General features: G+C 38.5%; 1 protein-coding gene across 3 annotated transcripts in view; it reads right to left on the bottom strand.

Annotated features, from left to right (window-relative positions):
- DZIP1 (DAZ interacting zinc finger protein 1) overlaps positions 1–24,803 on the bottom strand; it is a 79,001-nt gene that overhangs the window by 45,434 nt on the left and 8,764 nt on the right. For 2 of the 3 annotated variants that reach the window (XM_067536835.1, XM_067536837.1), the window contains 8 exons: positions 20,341–20,425; positions 17,943–18,070; positions 10,801–10,962; positions 9,857–9,994; positions 8,925–8,987; positions 6,534–6,674; positions 3,514–3,562; positions 1,092–1,148 (listed from right to left, as the gene is read on the bottom strand). In XM_067536835.1, the coding sequence (XP_067392936.1) occupies positions 1,092–1,148; positions 3,514–3,562; positions 6,534–6,674; positions 8,925–8,987; positions 9,857–9,994; positions 10,801–10,962; positions 17,943–18,070; positions 20,341–20,425 (823 nt within the window). The remainder of the gene's footprint in view (positions 1–1,091; positions 1,149–3,513; positions 3,563–6,533; positions 6,675–8,924; positions 8,988–9,856; positions 9,995–10,800; positions 10,963–17,942; positions 18,071–20,340; positions 20,426–24,803) is intronic. The other variant, XM_067536836.1, reaches the window with a different exon arrangement.

Genomic DNA, 24,803 nt, shown 5'->3' with positions numbered 1-24,803 from the left:
TATGTCCAGTAACAGCATATCTTTTCATCAAATCAATACTTTATCTTCAATTGTCCATTCCTGATTCAATTGTCTAAAGCTTCCATAACATTTGGAACCTTTTTTCCATTCTGTATTTTTGAATACCTCTGAACTTAGACTTTTACTGTCAAGCAAGAAAAATTACAGACGGTTGTCTGAGAAGTACTAAATTTCCCCTCTCTGTGGTGTTTCTTACAAAGCATTTTTTTAGAAACAACTTAAATTTAACAATTTTAGAGTTTGTTTCTTCAAAATTCATTCACATTTCATGCACACTAATATTCATAACACAAAAAATTTAACACAATACCCACAGCTCTATCACTTTATATTTGAAATGTTATTCAGAAAAGAATCTTATTGACCACTCAAGATTTCAAGTTACCATGGTACCAGTATTAATCATTGTTTTGAAACATGAGAACAAATGTAAACTATTCTGACATTCTCAACAACAAAATATGGCTTTTGTTTTAAAAAGAAAAAAAAATAAAGCAATAGGATATGACAGAGTAGGAAGACTAAATACAATATTAATGTAGATTTTTTTCCAGTATTAGACGTCAGAATATTGTGGGCTAGTAAACCAAAGACAATCATTCAATCTTCCTGATGTTTTCTATTGTATTTTTCCCCCAACTAATGACTGAAAAGACATGAAAAAAAATATTTTTCCAAGTCTTACAGCAAACAAACCACTTCACACACACTCTTTAGGTAAACACCAATTTGTTCATTGTTAGTCTAACAGAAAGTAACAATTTTGCTTCCCTTCCCCTGTTAGTTCCAATGAGCAGTTGGAAAAAGAATTACATAGAATACACCAGGAAGGTAAAAACCATGTATCTTGTGAAAATCACTCTCAAAGAATTATCAGTTTTTATACCTTCCCATCTCTACAGTCTCCCTTTAAATGTATTTTAGAACAATGTTTAATGTGAGAATTAAAGCAGTTAATTAAATGATATTTCTATTGAATTTAAGTATTCTCACAGAAATGACCCCATAGATTATTGTGAAGACTGAGTATTAGATTTGCATGTACCGAAACTGAGTATTACAGAACTTACCATGTGTGGCTGGTTGACTTGATTTAGGTTCCATAACATGCTGTGCTGGAGCATTCACTAAAACAGCACAAAAGTAAGAAGCTAACAACAAATGTCTTACAACAAACATATATACACTCAAACACAGAAGATATTTACCTATAGCACATTTATAAATTAATTATAGAACATATTTCAGGGGAAAACCAAAATTTTATATCAACAGAATTTCCAAAATAGTAAAAGGTTGCTTCACTATATACAACTGAAGCGATAATATTATCTAGTTGCTGGAGATGTAAGCCTGAAATCCTGCTCTGCCATTGAGTTGTAAGTGTGAACCTGGGCAAGTCAGTTAATCTGTTTTTGTCTCTGTTTTCTAAGCTGTGAAATGTATCCTGTAACAGTATAGTTTATCATTGTAACAGCAGTGAGGGCCCAGGGTCAGCTGATTCCAATGCATGGCTCCTTTAAGGATAGGTAGTTCTAGGAAAACTCACTCAAACAAGATGGGTGTGGTGGCCAGGTGCCCAAGTCATGTGATTAGCTGCTGAGTGTTATTAAGAAGTGTTTTTAGCTTAGCCAAAAGTGAGTCTGGAGTTTGGAGAAGGTTGTAGGAAGGATTTCCTGTGGTGAACCAGGATGATGGTGGGCTATGAAAGCCTACCAAGATTCAAGTACAGCCCCAAGAAGGGTGGGCTGAGGAGACTCTGGCCCAAGGGAAGAAGGAATTTGAGCCCAGGGACCAGGGCTAGGAAAAGACCTCGGGGGAGGTCTCACCAGTGAGGCCTAGGGGCCAGAGTGGGGCTGGCAGAGCTTCCCAAGCAGAGAACTGAGGAGCCAAAAAAGAATCAGAGTCAGAAACCCTGAAATGGGTAAATTGGAAGCCCTTTAGAAATTGGGTGAGGCCCTAAGAGGGAGAAATGTTATGTTTCTTGGGATTCTCTGGGAGAATTTTCCACATAGCTTATCCAGAACACCTCGTCCAGTTCTGCAAGAACACTTCATCCAGCTCTCTGGGATCCATAAAAAGTTCAGCTTCAGCTCATCACTCAGATTCCTTTATTAGGCGTGTAACAACTCTTTGCCCACGCGGGCCAGGCCTCGACGCAGGGGGTTTGGGTACAGGGTGATACCATAAGTTCAATTCATGTCACACACCACACCGTCTATATACATCTTTCGTAGCTACTAACATCTATGCTTCTTACATGTGAGGCCAAATCACTTTGCAGATAGCTTAAGGAAAGCTTATGAGTTCAGGGTGCTCCTGCCTATTTTGTTTGCTATAAACATACCCACAATCATTAGTTTAGTTAGTTTTTGCCTCCCTTATTTACTATAAATATATTCACAATTACGGTAGTTGTTTCAGCAATTACTTATTTAGACTTGGCTTGTCTTAAGTTGAGCCTGTTCATGTCAGCTAAGTTAGCCCTACAATGTTAAAACTCCTGGCCACATATGAGTTAACTAGAGAACCAAGAGGGGAACAGAGATGAGGTGACTGCAGTGCCAATCCTGCGGATTTGTGCTCTGAGACTCCACCCTGCCTATCTCACAGGGCTTGTGAGGTTTAACTAACTCAGTGGTTCTCAAACTGTGGGTCAGAACCGCAAAGGGGGTTGCAATCCTGTTTTAATGAGGTCGCAAGGGCTGGTGTTAGACTTGCTGGGGTCTGAGGTTGAAGCCAAGGCCCAAGTCCCACTGCCTGGGGTTGAAACCATCAGGCTTTGGCCACTCCATCTGGGGCAGTGGGACACAGGCTCAGGCTTCAGTTTCCCTTCCCAGGGTCATGTAGTAATTTTTGTTTTCAGAAAGGGGCTCATGGTGCAATGAAGTTGGAGAACTGCTGAACAAACTGTGAAGTTATTTGAAATCCTCAGCTACAAGGTGCTATCACTGCAAAGCATTATTATAGTTATTAAACCTGCTGCTAAATTATTGAATTTCATCTACCCTCTCAAAGTCTGTCCTTTGTATGCATGTGAAGTAAATTTCCATCTGCCCAAGATGCTAAAGGCAGCCAACAATAAAACTATTCAAGCCAACGTATTTTTAAAACCCAAACCAAAAGTTGTAAAATAATTTAAATTTTAAAAATTATTAAATAATGTGCTTTCATGTCTCTTCCCCATTCAAGTGTTCGGCTTTGTGCCTTGTAAAACTTTATAGTTGCAAATCTGTGAAGGTTTGACACACAACAGAAAAGAGGCAAGGAACCAGCAATACTGATACAATATGAAATACAGTTATACTGCAAGTGCTGATTTGATTTTCAAAATTAGGTTTGTGAAGTTCAAGTATTAGTTTTTAATGTACTGTATCATTTGTACCAGGATAACTGTATTTTAGCATTTGTATTAGAATAACTGAGCCAAAATGTTAGATTCAGAAGTAGAATCAACTTAGTTTATAGCCTTTTCTTATAGCCTGCACTTACCATCATGTGGTTTGATGCTTACTAGCGATTTTGTGGTCAATTCTTTTATCTGAAACAGAAAAATTTACAGTGAGGACACAGAAATGGATGCTGTAAGACACACTGAATAAAATAATTGATCTAAAATACAAAACCTCAAATGAAAATTGTTATTGAAGTATTTAAAGCCTAACAAAATTTCCACTATTGCCTAAAGACAGAATGACAGGAAAGATTATTTAAAATGCTACACAGATGAAGAAATTTTATTTTCATTGGACCCCTCTTCTCATTCAACACTCAAGCTGCCTGGTGGTCAGGGAACGAGGCAGATGTTCAATATTTATTTTTATCCTTTTTGTCTGTGTGGCCCCATGCCTTATACACTGTGGGTATGTCTAAGCAACTGGACACCCGCAGCTGATCCGTGCCAGTCGACTCGGGATTACAGGCTTGGGCTGTGTAGACTTTCAGGCTTGGGCTGGAGCCAGGGCCCCAGGACTCTGCAAGGTGGGAGGGTCACAGAGCTCAGGCTCCAGCCTACGCCCAGAAATCTACACAGCAATGAAACACCCTCCACAGCCTGACCCTGTGAGCCCAAGTCAGCTGGCATGGGCCAGGCACAGGTTTTTCTTCGCCGTGTAGGCATTTCCTGTATGCCATTCAGACTATGCAGTGAAATAAGCAGGGGTCCCATGGATACCTGTATCGTTTACTATATCCTGTACTTCCAACTTCTGCAGTGGGGCATGAAGTCTAGCCACAATCCAGCAAAGCACTTAGGTTCCTGCTTAATTTTAAGTGTGGGAGTATCCCATTGACTTCCTCTGGCCCCCAACCATATTCACTACACAGTTCAGACTCAGTCACCACACAGCCTGTGCAATGCACAAAGATGGCGTACTCCAGAAAAACTTTTAGCTAATCATGTAATTAAAAATGTGTCCTGGGCCCCAAGTGAGCAAAGAACTTCTTCAGCATGTGTCATATTTAATGTATAAGTGACCGGAGACAGATCTAAGTTTGTTCAGGTACATAAACTTTATTCACATTTAATGTGATTTCTTCAAGATGGACTCTGCAACTTCTCACTCTTGGATATATTGACAGTGCTTGGTGCACCCCAAGTATATGACTGTGCAGAGACTGCTTGAAGAACCATAACTTTAGCATTTCTAGACTTTTGAGGGCTTCATTATGCAACCCTAAAGTTTTTGTAATACAGTTTTTTGCAAGGAATTTCTTAGGTTTCTAAAAACAAAATATAAATTAAAAACAAATTTTATCATTTATAGCTATTTGCTAGACAACTGTAGAACACAGCATCCTGCATAATTTTTTCACTCAACAAACCAGGGCTCCAAATAAATGCTTCTGATATGTCTACTTCTTTCCAGTCAAATCTCATTTAATTTTGGCATAAAGGTTAGTTATATTCATTTAAACTCATCATCACATTCCTTTATAAATCCATTCTGACTGTGACCAATCTGTGTCAATAAAAGTGTTCTTATTTTGTCCCTAGTAAATCTCCTGGTAGAAAGGTCAGACTTCAACTTTTTAACTTCTCAATATTTTCCTTGATCCTTTTAAAATATTGATATCATGTTCAGTTCTCTTCAGTTCCTCATCCTATTTACAGTGATTATTTCCAAATTCTACTTTTTAATTAGCTTGATATTTCTTAGAACCTTGTGAAAGATGCTACAGTTTTCATTTCCCTACTGACACTTTCTTCCATCCGTGGCCACATCCAACCCATCAAAGATCTCAACCCATAGTGCGATATCTGAATGGTACTTCCTTTCAAGATCTGTCGAGTCTGGCTTCCAGTTTCTCTTAGCAATCTCATCTGCTGTTCAAGCCCTTCCACTTCCACTATGGAGAACTTTGACCTTCATAGTTGCCATTCAGAAAAATAGCCTCAAGATCCTTATGAAACATTTTATAACCCAGCTAATGCTGCTTTCCTTTGGTGATGTCACTTTTCTTCTAAGAAGTTTACCTGGAACTAAGTACTCTTCACCTTCTTTGAATATACTATTTAATTGTCTTTTATTTATTGCTCAGTAGGTTTCTGACTCTCAGCTGTAATTTTTTATTATGGATGATGACTTAAGAGTTACTTCCTAACTAGACACACAAATCTTGGCCTCAGTTCGACAAAGACTTATGCATGTGCTTAAAATTAACAACTTTCTAAAGTCTGCAAAATAAGACACACAATTTAAAAAATCCACAGATTAATAGATTTTTAAAGCCAGAAGGGATCATAATGATGATCAGACTTATCTCTGACATAACACAGGCCATACAACCTCACCCAGTAATTCCTGCATCAAGCCCATAAATTATTTAAATTATAGTATATTTTTTAGAAAGATAACCAGTCTTGATTTAAAGACTGGATGTGTTAGACAATCTATCATGTACCTCAGTTAGTTGTTTCAATGATTAATTATCCTCATGGTCAAAAAATTGTGCCTTATTTCTAGCCTGAATTTGTCTAGCTTCAGATTTCAACCATTACATCTCGTTATGCCTTTTTCTCATAAATTAGAGCACCGTCTACTCTCGGAAATCTCTTTCCCATGCAGATGCTCGCAGACCATGACCAAGTCAACTCTTAACCTTCTCTTAGATAAACTAAATAGACTGAGCTTGTTAAGTTTCTCACTCTTAGGCATGTTTTCCAGACCTCAAATCATTACTGTTGATCTTTTCTAAACCCTTTCCAATTTGATAAATCTATGAATGGGATTATCTGAGGAGGTTACCTGCAACAACAGGAGACTGAATTTGATGACCCAGGTGAACTCTTCCAGTCCTTTTTGAAGTTCAGCCATAAGAACTTGACCCAGTACTCCAATAATGATCTCACCAATGCCATATACGGAAGTAATACCACCAATTTGAGTTTTAGGAGAATATTAATTTATGAAAATTGGAAATTTCATCCACAGATTACAGTATTTAAAAAAAAATCTCTTCCGACATGCCCCTATAGTTTTAGATACCCCAGAATACTTTATAAAACAGACCTGCTGTTTCTGAGAAATAATCAGCTTGTTCTGTTCCTGAAGCCTCTGCCCTAGTTCCTCTATCCTTTTCTTATAGAAGATGTTACTTGCATTTAGGTCCTCTGTCATTGATGATTTAAGCTTCTCAATCTGTGACAGAAGCTAGAAAACAGTTTTAAAATATTTCATTATATTCATTACACAAGCAAGGTTTTGGTTCAAATCCTTCTCCTAATGAACCTGTGTAAATGAGTTTCTTTAGGGTGCCCCCTTCTACTCTAGATGATCCCTGTTCTGGACTTTCCTACCCCCATTGACTACAGCTTCCTCATTTTAGAGCTCCCCTTCCTATCATGCATGATTGGCAGCGGTGTAAGGGCAGGGCTACTTTAGTACACACAACCTCCGTAGCTCCTACCCTGTCAGCACGAGGTTTGAGCACTTTGTCACGCCCTAATTTAGGAAAGTACTTAAGCATGTGTGACTTCAGTGGGACTCATGCATGTGGTGGGGTGCTTTCCTGAATCTGGGCCTATATCATCTTTCATTTACACAGACTATTAAAAAACATAGAATGCAGAAAGGGATGTGCACACACATTATGGAGATGGTCTCAGAGTAAGACAAAAGACATAAGACAAAAAGATAAAAGACTGAGGAAGAGACAAAGTAAAATATGAGAATTAACGTAAAAATAAAATTCCATTACAATGTTTTCCTGGAATGAGAAAAGCTCAAAGCATTCAGGACTAGTGAGCCACAATGGGGGGGGAAGGACGATGGGGAGAGGAATGAATTTGAGATTCATGGTGGAAAAAGGTTGAAACCCCTCCTGAGGGCCCATCAGGATAAATGAGAGCTGTACATTGCCATTTGATTTCATACATTTTATTAACTATCCAGTATGCAAACATACTATATAGCATAGTTTCTCAACCTGTGGTACGCATACCCATGGGGGTACGCGAGACACAGTCAGGGGGTGCTTGGCAAAAAACCCAGTGAAGGGAGGTGGGTGGCAGCCACTGGCTTCTAGAGGAGAAGGGAGGCAGCTGCCAGCTTCCTGCCCAGTCCCACCTCCTAGCTGGGAGGTAGACGGCAGCCGCCCCAATCCTGGGAAGCTGGGCGGCAGCTGCCGGCTTCTTAGGACACCAGGCAGCAGCCGCCAGTTTGGGTGGCAGCCGCTGGCTTTTTGGGAAGCCAGGTGGCAGCCGCCTGTGTCCCACCCGGCCCCAGCTCCCAGGTGGGTGCCCAGCAGCAGCCTCCTGCGCCTTGCAAAGTGGGCTTGCAGCTGGGTGGCTGCCACCCATGCCCCAGCTCTGAGCCGAGAGACAGCCTCCCGCGCCCTGGCTTGAAGATGGGCAGCAGCTGCCTGCCGCCCGTCCACATCCCTAGGTCCCAGCCTGTGTGGAAGCCTCCTCCACCCCAGCTCGCAGCAGGTGGCAGTCGCCCACCTCCCAGGCTGGCAGCCAGGCGGCAGCCGCCTACAGCTTTCCCAGGTGGTAGCTCCCCTCTCCAGCTCAAAGCCCGGTGCCCAGAAAGTCATACGGAGAGCCCAGCGGTTTGCCCAGTCCTGGAGCCAGGCTCTATCCATAGGTTTACTTGTCAATTTCACTGTTCTAGTTGAGCAGTGAAATTGACAACTATGACAGCCCCAGATTTTACCAGTATAAAAAAGTTAAGGGGGCCCACACAGTGTGATTTGTGCCAGGCCCGCACCCCCGTAGGGATGGCCATGGGGAGCATTGCTATCCACTCTGGGCCGCTTGTGCCTGCTCATACCTCACAAGTTCCCGCCTGTGTGAGGAGAACATCACATGACCCCACCATCAAGCCATAGTTGACCTTTGCTCCTATATGGAGGAAGGGGAGGATGAAGCAGGGGAGAAACAGCAGGGGTTTTGTGATCTGCCACAGCCACACAGCATTGCAGAACTCAGAACTCTCCTGCTTTACGAGAAATACAGTCATCCAGGGGAAAAAGATTTTATTTCTCAGAGTGGAAAATTGAGTGTTGGGGTACTTATTAAAATTTTCAGACGTTAGGGGGTACTTGCTACTTAAAAGGTTGAGAAACATTGCTATGTTGTGCATTCTGCACATAGTTGAAAAAAAATTAAACTCTTCAGGGCATGGACTCAGTTTGTGTGTGTTTGTACAGGTTCTTTAACAATAGGACCCTGATCCCTACTGCTAACTCCGGACAGTACTGCAAAAAATATATCGAAATAAATAAATAAATCTGCATACTAAAAAAAACTTATTTTGAACATAAATTATGAATATCTAGGATGTCTAATCTGCCAGATGTTGCAAACTGTATTGGTAGCAGTGAAAGAGTGTGGTGTTTGCTTTTATTTCACTTGCTTAAAAATAGGATGTTGGTATAAGCATATGGCGATGTAATCTTACCTGGCACTTTTCTTTTTTATGTTCTTGATGAAGGGCTTGTATTCTAGAAGTCCACTTACTCTCCTGTAAGGAAAGTAAATGTTCTTTTGAAAGATTTCATTTGTATTAAAAATTGGTTAATAATGAAGCTGAATTACATCAGCATAAAAGATTATTACTACTGCAACATTTTAGTAACCCCTTCCTTATGACTTAAACAGTATTTGAAGTGTCTCATATGTTTCAGTGTAATTGTTATATGTTATTAACCATAATGGAAATTATGTATTTGTTCATAGGCTCCTGGACATGTAAGTTCTGTCTCTCGGTTGCTAAAATATAAATTTACTATGATATACTTTATTTTATTAATAACAAATATATAAGTAGTTTTTTCTAAATAATGTAAGTTCAAACATTGGTTAATGGAGTGTTGTTTATAGTGACAATGAAACAAAACATCTTAACTTGTGAAAGATGGAGAATACTTCCCTATGTAGAAAAAACTGAACAAATTCCACCATGAGTTTTCTTTGATTAAATGAAAGAAAAACAACAATCCCTCACTAAAAGTTCCTAACATCTCAGAGTCTCTTATTGTTAGTTCAACTTTTAAATGCATTTTTCCAAAGCAGCACCAGGATCAAGGAGGCACAAATGATTTGTTTTGCCAGTGAACTGCACCCAGAACATATTGGGCACAGATGAGAATCCAGGCCAATGTGTCCAAATCCCTCTTCAGCAAGTCATACTGGGAATAATATCCATTACAGTAATTACTAATGGTATTTAATAAATAGCAATGAATCAGAGAAAAAAAAAAGTTACTTTAGAAAAGGAGAATTACAGGAATTTTACTCGGAATTTTACATTCTAATTTGTAAAAATACAAATACAAAGACCAGCAGCAGTGATCACTATACTGTATGTTCATCTTTACATCAGAGTGCTACCTGTTTTTCAAGAAGTTGCATCATATTGTGATAATCCTGATCATTCTGAGGTCTTTCTTCTGTAAATTCATGGCTGTCTTTTAAAGTGCCTAAATTGGATTTCAGTTGCATATTGGACTTCTGTAATTCTAACAGTTGCTAAGAGGAAAAAAAATCTGTTTAAAAAACCCAGCATACAATCAAATAAAATTATTATAAGATTGCAGTTTAATATGCAATTTAGTTTAAATATAACTGTTTAAAAAGTCGGTGTTTGCATTAGACTCTCCCCACAAATGTTTCTAAGCAGTAAAATATTTATCAGATTGATTGTGATTACAAGGATGCAGGTTAGAAACTAGCACCAATAAAATAAAAACAGTTCTACTAAATTCATGCACATCGTTTTTCTGATGTGTCTGGACACTCAGAGATGTATCCATAGTCAGAACACTGGGAAATGCAACTTTTGATTTTTTCTGACAACACTCCATGCAGTTCTACTCTCTCAATACCTTGCTATAGAAGCTAGTCCTCCCCTTCCATGTCACTCATAATCACCTAATTTTGGTAGGTGCCACCAGACAGCAATAATAAAATACTTACTGATTACAAAACAAGAACTCAGCTGTTGAGGATTAAGAAAAGAATAACATGCGACTTGTAGATAGGATTCCTTCAAGCAAATGAGTACAATTCAGAAAAGAACTGAACACATCTTGGAATTGAGGAGACAATACCAGGACATAACCACTAATTACATTCAACTAATATTTTTGAAGTTTTATATAAGAACAGATCTTACAAGGTTACATCATGATACTGAACTCCTTTGTAAAGGGCTTTGAGATCTGCTGATGAAAAGCATTATATGAGAGGTAGGTATTATTATATGTTTCAAATAATAATCCAAGATCAGTTCCTTACAGACAATATTAACTGAAATTCCATATTAAATTACTTACATTTTCTAATGCAGTATTCTTTGCAGCTAATTCTTTAAACTCCTTCATAAACATCTCTCTCACTTTCTCTATTTCATCAGCCAATTTCTCCTTTTCTTCCTCTTTCCATTTATGAAAAGATTGTAGAATTTCTTCTTCTTTTGATCTTTGATGCTCATATTCCTGAAATTATTTTAAAATGTTACTCTAAGGATTATCTCACTCTGTTCTCACATACAAAACCATGCAACATAAAAAATGTCAAAGGTAATTGCTAAGCTACATGAGCCAAATGGTAACTTCCATAAAATACTGTGGCATCAATTTTGAAGCAGAACTTCTAAGAGAAACCAATTGTTTAAACCAGTATTTTTCCCTTCTCTAAAGAAACAATTCCAGCTCTTACAGGCAATTGTGTATATACAGGAATTTTGCCTAAAAATTGCATCACATTCCTCTCTGAACCCCCAACCTGTAAACTTTTGTTTTGCATTTATCACTACTACTGCTGTGCTTAACTATTGTCTAAATAAGTCAATGGAAAGTTCTGCCTAAAAACTAAGAGCATGATATGGCCCATTTACTTCAAATATATTGAAATTAATACAAGTTAAAAAAACAAAAACCACCACAAGAGTTTAAGGTGACATAGCCTACCCAATTTGCATAATTTACAACCTTGTAAAAACATATTCATATTATCTGGTGGTTCTTGCTTATATGCTCAGAATCTAACTGATCTGTGGGGATCGGGAAGGAATTTTTCCCCAGGTCCAACTGGCAGTAACCTTGGGGGTTTTCACATTCCTCTGCAACATGGAGTGCAGGTTACATGCTAGAATTAAATGGATATATCTCCCTTAATCAATTCCCTGACACTGCATGAGCCTCTGGCACTGGTGCATCTTGGCCCTCCGATTCTCTGCCTGTGGCACATAATAGTTTAGTCTCCCATGGTCTGTAATGATTTGGTCTAATTTCAGTTTCTGGGTTTAGTGTATGGGTACTGGTTGATGCTGGTGGCTTGTGATATACTGGAGGTCAGTTTAGATGATTTAGTGGTCCTTTCTGGACTTAAACTCTATGATTCTATGGGTTGGATTATTACTGTGTTATCAAGCAAACCCAGTATTAATGAATCGCACTACAGGAGAAAAACATGTAGTCAATCCATCAAAACCAGCAAAATAAAAAGCAAAAATAATGGCTGTGAATAGTCATCATTCGTTTGATGTGGAGTACTATGAAATCCACATTTGTACAGAAAGAGCTCACTCAAGGTGCCCTCACAATTTTAAGGCAGAAAAATAACAATTTCAAAAGAAATTTACAAAAGAACTGGGCTAAACAGGGTAACTTGAGCTAACAGTAAATATAGCTGTCACACATATGTGCAGAGAGTAAGGAAGAGGGAACTTGAAATCTCGGGTTTGATAATGGCGTATACAGACTTTCAACTTAAAGTCATTGCTTTTAGCCCAGTACTAGAAGAATAGTGACCAAAAAAGCAATTGCCACCTGGTAGCTTTTTAGTGCTTACTGTATATGTAACAAATTGGTGGACTCAATGTTGTTAATAGACAAGTGCCCTCCATAGGGTGACCAGATGTCCTGATTTTATAGGGACAGTCCCGATATCCAGGGCTTTTTCTTATATAGGCACTTATTACCACATCCCTACTTGTCCCAAGTTTTCACACTTGCTATCTGGTCACTCTAGCCCTCCAACACATGATTCTAGGGGATATCAAAGCAGTGACTGCGAGGGCATTAGAAAACAGATCATAATGAGAAGAATGTGATATTCTGGTACAGTATAGACCATGAATTTCTCTGCTCCTCTGTACTAACAGGGATAGTTTCTAGGTTGGTGCATTCAGCTTAAGGCAGTTGTTAGATATGAAAAATATGGGGGAGGCCCTGAGAACGACTGGAAGTCCCCTACTTCCATGTTATTGATACCCTGGAACTCCTCCTCAGAAACAAAGTCCTGTTCACACTTTCATAAGATTGAGATAGTGCTGGGAAGACCCTAACACTCCTCTGGTGTCAGTAGGAGGGCTACTGGAGTGGGATGCAGGCCCTCAGTTTAGAGTTACTTCTGTTACCACTCAATATGGCTTGTCAGAATTACACAAGGAGGTGGGGGGAAGGGCAGCATACTCTGAGCAGAACAGCCTCATTATTAGGGCAGTAGTGGACTTGAGCAGGTAGGAGATTTCTTGCCTTTGCTCCGTGGTATTTTAGTTGCATACTGCTTCTTTTGTTTCCTGGGAAGTCTGGTGCCATCTAAGGCCCAGAAATTAAGATATCACTTCACAGAGAAGATACCAGCAGCAGCTACCCACCACAGGCATGATAACTGGGCAAGTTCTTGTGAGCCTACAGAAGGAATCAGGGATGGAGACAAAAATCTTCATTCTGGATTGGTTGTCATCTGACAGACATGAAAGAGAAGACAGCACCCAGCATACACAGCATCATGAAAGTATACTGCCACCTTCAGGGGATAAAACTTATTTTAGCCCATTTCTATTGCTTTTTATTAAGTAGTTCCTTCCACAGAAAAGTTTGTAGTTACTTTGTTAGTACAATTGGGTGAATTTTACTCAGGTGGGTGAAATTATTCAACAAATCAGAATCTGTTCTATTATGCTACTTACTATTCTTGTGCTTTACATATCAAATACAACTTTGCTTTCTCGGTATTACTCTGCGTAACTGTCTTTGTTTCAAAGGTATAAACAAACAGGGAACTGAATAGCTAACATTTTTGTGGGTTTTCTAACAGTTAAGCTAAAATATTTATCTAAAGAAATGACGTTATTAAGTGCATATGGGAGCACCATTAAATTAAGGTTCCCACATACTCTGTAATAGGATTGACCTAATTATACAGGAAAACCCACTCTTGTTGTTTCTGAAGTCTTCTGATATGACAGATTGGAAATCTGCTGCAGCTTCAAGAAATTTTTTTAAAAATGGATCATTATTAATTTAAAATCAAAACAAATCATACAATCCAGTCAGTATCATTGGTGATATTTAATTTGGTATTAAAAAATAATGTGAGGAGCAGCAATAAAATACATTTTTTTTTTGTACACGGCAGAATTTTGTACCAAACATACAAAATTATATTCTAGAAGTTCTCAGAGGCACCTGAATATTTAAGTGAAAGACAGATGGGGCTTTTGGCACTTTGGAAGGCTGGGAGATACTCTGGGACTGCAAGACAAGTACATGATAGCAGGAAATAGTTAATGACATTTTAAACTACTGTAATTGTGTTTCAGAGCTGAATGGTGCCGCTCACATATCTCCAGAGCTTTTGTCTCAGGCTGTCTGCAGACTGAGCCCTGGTCTACACTTACATGGAGATTTGGCGGCAGTCAATGGGACTCCCGTTGACGCTGTACTTCCCTTCTGCATGCCGTCTTCACTGCACTGCACCGATGGGAACAAGCAGCACTACGCCACTTGAGGGGGTGGTTTACAAGCGTCGACTTCCTGATTGATTGAGTGGGTCTACACTGACCGCTCAATCGATCCAGAAAGATCCATCTGACTTCAGCGACTTTGCCGCCATCAGTATAGACATACCCTGAGGCAGCTATCCCTAACACAGTTACACACTCACATTTAAAAATCTTTATTGCTACATAGGGCTAGAAATTTAATTTTAAAAAATGAAAGCTTAAATTCATGAGGAAATTCTGCAGTAAATTCTGCGTCTGCAAATTCATGGTGTACTATATTAAACAAGTAATAAATTAATAAATGTCTGTCCCTTGGTGTCTGTGCCTTGTCATGGCAGGACAGCTTGCATGCCCTACCAATCCCCAGAGTTTGTGTCAATGCAGGCTTTTTTGCTCCGTAGGTTCAAGCACACGGATTGGTCTGTGGCGGAGGGGCCACTCAAAAACAGATAGCATTGTGCCAAACCCCCAACCTGGAGGACCAGGGTAACAATTCTGTCCTGTAAAAAACAAAATATGTTACGGAAACAGGGATGGAGAAATCAACCATTAATGTGTGTGATGGGCGTCAGGAGTCAATGATGTGTATGACTTCCAGTGATGAAAACTAAAAGGAATCCACTGGCATGAAGACTGAAGTCGTCAACACCCAGACAAAAACCAAACTTGATTTTTGAATCATATGGACAATGTATGAAACAGGGAAGCTAGCTCAGTACACAGCAGAGATGAGATGCTACAGATAACACATCCTGGGTGACAGTGAGAGTAGATGGACAGGAGCCGGAAGATTAACAACAGCCTCGGGAGAAACTTTTCTGTAAATGGATTGGCCATGTGTTTTGGATGGAAGTTGATTCCATCACCAGAATAGCAATAAGATGGACACTTGAAGGCAAGCAAAAACATGCCTGAAATCAACATAGCGAAGAGCTATGGAAACTGAGCTGAAAAACCTGGGGCACAGCTGGGGAACCATTGAAAGACTTGCCAGAAACAGACAGGAGTGGTAAAGCTTTGTCATTGCCCTAAATACTAGAGGCATAATAGGGACTAATTAACTAAATTAATACATTTAGTACCAACACTGTCAAAAATTATTCAGATGCAAAATATAAATTCACAAATTAATAACTGGAGAATGGGTGGTTCAGGGAATTGGTACTGAGTATAAAGCATTCCATATATGAGCCACTTGCTGGAATCTGCTAACAGTAGTAATGACTAAAAGTTGTTAGTCTTTGGTGGATGTTTGGCAACCTCTGTTGAAGGAGTCCAATTGCAAGTGAACAACAAAGGCAAAAATATAATCAGAATTAGTATCCTTAGTTGCTAGTAGTCTAGCAACAAATGTATTTGGCTTCTACTTTTCATTTATGCTGTTGTTAGTTTGTGGATAAACTGTGGGCTTCAATCTTTACAAGCATTAGCACAGTGATGGGGAAAAAACAGGCAATAGTATTTAAAAGGCCTAAGATAAAATTTAAATTTCCCTACCTTCGTTCCATTTTCACACCAATAATGCCCCAAACTCCTCTTGTCTTCCCTCTCTATCATCTCCCCAGTCACATTTATACAAGCTGATTATTCTTTACATTATTTTAACAGTTCTATAACCAGAATAATTATTTTTGTTCAGGGTTTGTATTCATATTTATCTTATCACTAAATAGAACTGAAAAGAAAAAAAAGATAGGGACAGAGGACAAGTGAAGCCAACAACAGGCTCCAAGGGTCTCCCCCTTCTGTTGTAAGTATGTCTAGTTCCGTAAGAAAATGGTGGTTCATTTTGGTAGGATAGGAAAGAGTTATTCTTACTCTCCCACTGAAGAGAGGGACATCTGGTGTGACAATGGGGGTCAGTCACAGTGGACAGGATGTACTCAGCAAACCCCTCCACGTCTCTCTCTCTCTCTACTTCCCCCTCAGGCCCAGGCTCCTCCCAGAACAGCCTGAATACTATCAGGGGAAAGAGCTAGAGAGAGGCTTCATGCCACTGTAAGCACTAATTTCAGAACATCTCAGGCAGCTCCCTAGCTAAGACTCCTGCTAAGATCAGTAGCTTCTAATACTGTATGTTGGGTGCAGCAAGATGATTGTGACAGACTGTCGGGATTGCTGTGTGTTCTGTACCATAGGGAAGACAATGCTTTAGCTGCATGAGTCATCTGTTCAAGCACTTGAACCATCACTTTGAACCATCACGTATGGATAAGATGGCTAGCATATCTAGCAGATGCCCAAATTAATTCAGGTTCACTATGCTGACATAAGAAATTTTCTTCAGCAACCTAAGGTCAAAGATTCACATTGCTGGGAATCAGAACCATGTTCCAATGCAAGCTTTTCATAATGCTTTATTTATTATTTATAACAGGCTCTGAGTCACTTTAGTGCAGCTCCTCATGGCCATGCTGCTGACTGCAAGGCTGAAACATTGGCTCTCACTTTCAAGAATATCTGACCTTACAGACCCAGTCTAGTACAGATAGGAAGTTGTGTGCAGGTGATTCACATCAAAAGCTGTGTAGCAGCTGCTCTGGGAAAAAGGGCTTCACATCAAAGCTGCTTTGAAGCAGAGTATCTTAAAACTTCTCTCTAAAAACGTGAGGGTAGGATAAAGACCAAATTTAGTCCAATTTTTAAAGCTATATTTAAAAAGGCTTATTTACAATTTAATATTATCTATATTTGGTTCTCCTTGACTTTTTTACTCCTTGAAAGTAAAAGAATCATTCTCTTTCCCCTTCTGATCACAATCTTGCAGCATCCAATAAAGGAATCTGGCCAAGGATGTGTCTACTCAGCAGCTGAAAGGTTTAATTCCCAGCTGAGTTAGATGTACACATTTTAGCTCTGCTGGAGCTAGCACTTAAAAACAGCAGTGTGGCACTGATGTCACGGGCAGCAATTTCAGCTAGCTGCCTGAATATCCTGGGTACATGCCGTAATATCCGTAATAAAATAAAGCCCCTGCATGTAACTACACACTAAAGCAATATTACAGCTTCTAAATTTTTTCACTTTCCACTTTTGTTTCATCTCTTGTCAACACTCCACAATGGCTGATGCTAGTTACTGCTTTAAGGTTACTGAAAGTCTTTGGCTGGCTGCTTACTGAGAGTTCAAAGTCTAACATACAAATTGAAGAGATATTCCTTGTATCTTCTCACCATTACCCTCTTTTCACTCTCCCTTCCTGAAAACTGTTTTTTCATGTCTTGCCTATGTTAGACTGTATGATCTCATGGCAAAGAACATCTTACTGTTTATAAGCCATCGTATCGATTTACAACGCTATATCTAGCAAGTGCCCAATCACCATATTGTCTAGGCACTAAATGATATTTTAAATAATAAATACTATAATATTCTGCATTCTATTTTCTCCGATAAGAACTTTTTGCCATTTTGATGACTAGCAGGTGCTAATAATAGCAGTGACTTTAGTATTTGTTCCAAAATACAGACAAGAAGGGATAGTGGAAGGTAATGGGGCTTTTAAAATTGCTGGAGAGGTTGTGGCTGATGCCAATGTGGTACAGGAACAATGCTGCTGAACAGAAAAATGTTATTTAAATTTCCATTCAGTTCTATTCACTTCATTTGTGAGCGGCATTGTTAGTGAATGCAGTCCAGAATACTGATTCTTACAAGAGGTTGTTAATACTTAATATATACTACCTTAGAAAATCTAACCACATGAGCTTGTTGTTCAGCTTCTAGGTGGAACCTGGTGAGCTGTAACTGTTCCTTCAATTTATCGATCTCATCCTGTAATTTATCTGTCTGTGCTTTCTTCTTTTGTTCCGCTTGAAAGAAACATACATTTCCAAAACGTTAGTTATATTTTTGGGAAATTTGATTCTTCCCACAAATGACTTTCTTCAGTGCTTCTCCAAACTTTTTATTCTGTGAACTACTACCCTCATAGATCGTCTTTCCTCTCAATATCACAATTCCTCACAGATTGCTTCTCAAAATAATACATTCTTTGGACTATTAGATAAGCTCCACAGACCATAGATTGACCTCCACTATTTTATTGAAAATATAGCATGTGAAATAGCTTAGGAAATATTTAATATTAAAAATGAACTAATTTGAAATAGATAATATTTAATTTCTAATCTAATTTCAACATGTTTCATAGAGATACAAAGGGTAGAAGATCAAAGAAGGAATGAAATGTATGGATCCCAACTATGTAATTCTGCAAGATTCATTAGAGGATGTTAATTAGTCTAAGTAACCTTCTTTATCAGTCTACATAGAGATACAACTTTTGATTTGTTTAGACTTAGTTGAAACTTCTGTTCCCAGAATTTCATTTTAATGGTAACTATCAAAGAATTGTTTACATGTACACTCAAAAATGTATCATCTTTAATCTTGACATGGCACTTCATCAACCTATCTAGGTTGTTATAAGGTTGCTCATCACTGTGGTATCTGAGTACATACCAGAAAAAAAGGAGTAACTGTGGATGTGTCTATACAGCAATTAAAAACCTGCGACTGGCCTGGGCCAGCTGACTCAGGCTCACGGGGCTCAGGCTAAAGGGTTGTTTAATTGCAGTGTAGATGATCAGGCTTGGGCTGGAGTCCAGGCTCAAGGACCCTGTGAGGGGTAGTCCGGGCTTCAGCCTGAGCCTGAACATCTACACTGCAATTAAACAGCCCCTTAGCCTGAGCCCCAGGAGCCCAAGTCAGCTGGCATGGGTCAGCCATGGGTGTCTAACTGCCATGTAGATATACCCTACATGTTCAGAGAGTTTGAGCACTCCCCTCACACAGTAATTCTTCTTGCTAATACAGAATTAATCTAGATCAATTGACTCTGCCATTCCTCCCATTACCTTCTTTTTCCAAACACATAACAGCTACTCTCCTCTACCAATTTACCAACATCTTCTGACACTCCCTTCAGTGCTACTGCTATCTCATTGGCCTTTCAGGCTACTGTTCAAACCCCATCTCCCTCTTATCTCTCTTCTACTAGCCCACTGCTCTTGCTCCCTGCTGCTCTTCCTTCCTCACCAACTCTTGCTGCATTGCTAATCTATCTCTCTGACTCCCCGCTCCTCACTTTTCTCCCCTAACACCTCTCCCATTGCTAAGGAACCCTAGCTCCTAGCAGCCATGAATCACACACAGTGAGAAAAATATAGTGGGGTAAAATGAGCAAAAATATGAGGAAAGATTTTCACACTATAAATATTTTTCAGTGGGAACAAAGCAAAGGAAGCAGAGAAAAAAAATCCCTACATTCATATTGACAATAAAAATGTAGCAGTACTTTGTACATGCAAATTCCTCTGAAGCAACCTGACAAAGTGCCTTTACCATACACCAATAGCCATGTATTCTGTATTGCAAACTTGTGCATATTTAATGTTGTAAGTCACAAGGCCAAAGGCCAAGTACCTTGAACAATTTGAAGTGCAGGTATCCTGATATAATTGCACTTCCTGATCTGCAGTATTGTTTTTAAGAAAAGTATTTTACATAAGGTAGTGTAACGATAATGACTATACTGGTTTGTTGAGTTTGGCACCCTGGTTGAATAATCCTAAATTTCCTCATGACTACCACATTGTAAAATCACTATTAATTTATTATGGGCTTGATCCAACTCTTGCTAACGTCACTAGAGGTGGAGTGGATCCTGGAATGATAACAAAGATTATTTATAAAATTTACTTTTCCATGGTACACCCTGTTCAGTGGCTATGCGACCGATATTTTCACAGCTTTCATGTACCCCAAAGAAGCCATTGTTCTGAATTCTGCCACTGGCAAAGTTATTCAGCGGGAACTTAGTTTGAAAAGTGATTCTATACATGGCAGAATACAATTCTATTTTTATAATCTTTTAGTAAAATGACTGCCATATCACATTTGGTCAGTTTACATATAAACAAAATGTTCTGTCTAACTGTCAAATGTACAAACTCACCCTGAGACCTATTAATCAAACAGCTTCCTTCTGGTTCACACAAAATCCTAAACTGCGTAACCTAAATATATTTTATATATTTCTATATCACCTTAACTTTCCTAATAGTGTGAAGGTACTTACCAGTGTGAGATTCTTCTGGATGGCGTCGTTGTATATGACTTTGTAGAAAGGAATAGTTCATAAAAGCCTTATCACAAAATTGACACTACAAAATACAGATAGAAAATGGTTTTAGGTAGCAACATTAAATGCTGGTCTTTTTAATTATAACAGTTAACCTTTTTTGAATTAGCCTATTACATTTCCCCAGACAATGCCAGTATAGTAGCCCATTCTAGTACATGGCAACACTGTTCCTTAAGAATACTGATTTGAATTCCAACATTATTCAATTTAATTACATAGCATGCTAGTGGTAACTGATGAAACATTCAAGACTGAGTAGTAACATTAGGAATTATATCCTCTGTAAGCTAAAGCCACTAGAAGGTGATAAGATCACAGACACTTGAGAATGTCTGGCATTCTATCCAAGAGAAGGTAACGGTAGACAATATTGTGAGAAACCACACACACACACACACACACACACACACACACACACCCCAGTATGCCATATAGTGTTCATTAATGCTACAATTAAAGTGTAAAAAACAGTTTAAATTATGACTCCTATTATCACTCACACTTAGCTTTAAAATAAAATCTCCATTTGGACTGAAATTCTCCATGTTTGGTTTTAAAAAACATAAAATATGAGGAATATCCAGGCCACTACTTTGGAGTTCAATAAGGCTGGAAAGAAAAATACATGTACTTTTCTCACTGTGAAACTGCATTGCCACACTTTCTCTCCTTCTTCCAACATGTATAACTCGACAATAGCTGAATAGAGAAACTTGACATTAAATAGTGCACATTTTGGAACATATCCATGTTTGTGGGGGAGAAGGAGAGGAAGGTTGAATCATAAAATACCATAATATATAGAGATCAAAAATATCTGTCAGGCCATCTAGGCAATCTGATAATGCAAGATTATTTCTGCTTTGTGCAGTCTAGTGTTAAATGGGCCAAGCAATGGGGATTCTATCTCTACTTTTGATAAATTATTACTTAGGCTAAAAGGACTCACTATTAAGAAGTTTTTTCCTAATGTTCAACATCAATTTTCCCTTTCTTAATTTCATCCCAAAATAGTACCTTCTTTTATTATACTAAAATTCTTCTATTCTGCATATTGTTATCAGGATACATCCTACCTGATCTCCAGGCAATCAAGGTATATCTCTATTATGGCTCTGATCTTGCATCAGTTTCCACGTGTGCAGATCATCTGGCCCTGTGAGGAGTCCAATTGAGTTTAGCGGATTCTAATGCAGGATCAGGGCCCTAGCCTGTTCTCGTAAATCAATCTGCCCAGCCCTCCAAAGTCTTCTGTAGCTCTTGTCTGCACTCCTTTGAATTAATGAAATTCCCACAAATTAAAGCCACATCCAGGTGGTGTCAGATCTATGTAAAGAAGATTTATTAGCTCTCATCCCAGGATGCAATGTTTGCAGCCCAAAATTGTATTGTTTTTTTTTCCCCTTCCCATATTATGCTGAAAACTCTGATGAAATTTGCAAAAACCTACTACCCTTAGTCTTTTTTAGCACTACTGCTTTTCAGGACACTTAAAAAGAGAATGAGATAGGGAAAAGTAGAGTTGGAGGGAATTATGTTGGAGAGGATAATAGGGAGTAGGAAATGGAGCAAGAAAGAGGGACAGCTGCATATAAATAAAAGCACTGTTTATTATGATCCAAATTAATAACAAAATATGGCAGAAACACTGATTCATACACTACAACACAAACCTGCGCACTTTAATCTGCAAAAAACCTGGCTCCCACCCAACCTTTCAGGAAAAATGTAATAGCAAAGGCTGTAGTGAGCTGCTGAATTACATACTTCATTTTTTAATACAAAATAGACTACAGCACATTTACTCATTCTTTATGACTTGTCCTGCCTCTAATGGTGTGCATTTAGCACAATTAGTCTTTTACAATCATATTTTATAAATGTAGATATGTGTTTGATCAAATGTGGATCTTATCAGTATATTTTAAAAGCTTTTTAATTCATCCTTAAAGTCCATTTTCCCCATTTTTAAGAGTGATAAAACATTAACAAAATGTACACCTGTTGAAACTGATTGATCAAGTTGTGAATCAAAATCCCTCATTTCTTTCATAAGGTATGAGGGCTCACTATCCTTGACTATCACGTATGTTTCAAAACATAATCTGCTTGAGGGAGCCACAACTGCACACTTAAGTCAGTCAGTCACACTGATGAGATATGAGTGTAAAAGACAATTTCAAACTTGCTCAGCAGATTTAAAATCTGTTCATTATAGTGAAATTCCCAGGTCTCATCTAGAATTTAGAATTCCAGTACTGATGGCTAGTATGATATTAAATATAAATGTCTTGCAACCACCACTAAACCCATTAATAATTAAGTTACATTTTGTTGGATAAATGCAAGGAACTACTGACATAAAACCCAGATAAAGAAAGTATAGTATGGCAGCAAAGCAAAGAACCAACAGAGATCTTACACTGTAATAGATTACACATGATTTATGGTATCAAATTGGCTGTGAAATACTATTATCCATTCAAGCACTAAACTCATGTCTGTCTGACTTGCCTGTATTAGAAGCAAGCTCTTATTCAACAATTAACTTATGGAATGTTAATGCTATGTGCCTGTTACTGGTGCCAATATTACTATTCTTCCTAATATTAAATACAAAAATACCTTGTATGTAACATTAAGATTCCTGTATAAATCATAAAAATATGAGAAATTCAAATACAACATAAGTCCCAAAACTTCATCATTAGGAAAGATATTGTTCACGTTTTTGAACCTTAATTATCACACCATAATAGCGATTCCATTTGACAGCTCTTATTTTTACGGTTTTCACCCATTCTGATGGTGGACTAGAGACATTAAATTTAAAACTCAGAAACTCAATTACTGTGCATCACTTTTTAAATAAAGTGCACATGAATTGAGAAAGGCAAATAATTGTTTACAGCCGTTCTCATAAAGGGGCCAAAGCTTTAATGGGCATGGAACCTGAACTATCCACTGAGCAATGATAGCAAAAGCTTTATTGTCTGACACTCCAGGACAGCCAAATGCTTGATATGGACATGTGATATGTAATTGTTGCCTACTAGACAAGTGGCACTTGCAAATCCTATAAATAGGTAACTTGAAGTCCTCCAGTCAGACCCAAAATTCTCCTGCTATTTTGCAGTTATTATTCAATATCATTTCCTGAACTCATCCCTCACCAATCTGTTTAATTCTGAGAGATAATAATTTACTCCAAGGGATAAAAGAGGGAGAAAGGGCCTTTTATTTGATATGACCTTAAATGGAAAATGAAAAGAGGCTTCTTGTAAATGCCACTGAAAAGAAGAAGAAAGATTAATTGCTTGCCAAGCCCTGTATTTTGTATGATTCTTTGTCTGGCTCCACCAAGCCAGATGTGGCCTACATGAATTTTGAGGAGAATGCGCATATTTGTGCTGTCAAGTGCTATAAGGGGATTACTTGCATTCGAGTTTACAATCAAACCAGTGCAGGGACTGAGTTTTCATTTTCAACCCAGGTCAGATACTATGGTCATACAAGACACCTTGAGTTTTCAAAATGCAAATCACATCAGCAGTTTGTCCTTAAGGCCTTCATCCTGCAACTAAATCCACAAGGACTCTGCATTCACACTGTGTCCTAATGAATTCTGCCCAAAAGGATACCATTACATGACTGGATCTTAAGTGAGGGAAATATACAAAAAATAGTGTAATTTACTTTTAAAAATACAGAATTTTGGACAAAGAGTATGTGTCTTCTTACTGGACAACTGAACTTAATATGGAAGTTGTCTTTGGTCAATACATCTCAGAAACAAAACTTTTCCTAGCCTACTGATATGCTGATGTTCTCTCCAATCAAGGTTGAAACACACTGATGTCACAGTGTGGGAAAGCTTGCAATCTCCTACCTGTCCTGAACCTATTATTTGGACAAGCAAGTCTTTGACCTTCAGGCTAGCATCTTTCATGAGAATTAAATGAACTTTAAATGCATACATACAAACCACAAATGTTTACCAAGTTTCAGCCCAGTATATTCTTTATATTTCAGAACATGTTTTAAGGCAGTTATAAATTCCCAAAATACTTGTTGAAAAAAATGAGCAAGTTGATAGACTCTTAAACTGTTAATTTTTCCAAGATGTCATATGCCCAATTCTCCCCTTGCCTACCTCCCCCTTGTGTAATCATTTGCTTCAGACTCACTTTAGGGCATGTCACACAGCATGGCAACACAAATAAAAGCCTGGAAAAAGCTCATCAGTGAACAGAGGATTAGCTGAAAACCTAATGGGAACACCTCCTCTCTAAAGCAGTATGAGATTCTGGCCCCCACCCAAAGTGCTGGGAATGAAACCGCAGGCCCAGGGGAGCTGGGGTATTTTGATAGGGAAACGATAGCTCCTGGTTAGCTCA

The sequence above is a fragment of the Emydura macquarii genome, unplaced genomic scaffold, assembly GCF_026122565.2.
Source record: "Emydura macquarii macquarii isolate MOO-44397 ecotype Brisbane River unplaced genomic scaffold, CSIRO-AGI_Emac_v2 contig_3671, whole genome shotgun sequence".
NCBI lineage: Eukaryota > Metazoa > Chordata > Testudines > Chelidae > Emydura > Emydura macquarii.
The sequence above is the reverse complement of the archived record's forward strand: the minus strand, read 5'-3'. Positions and strand labels throughout refer to the sequence as shown.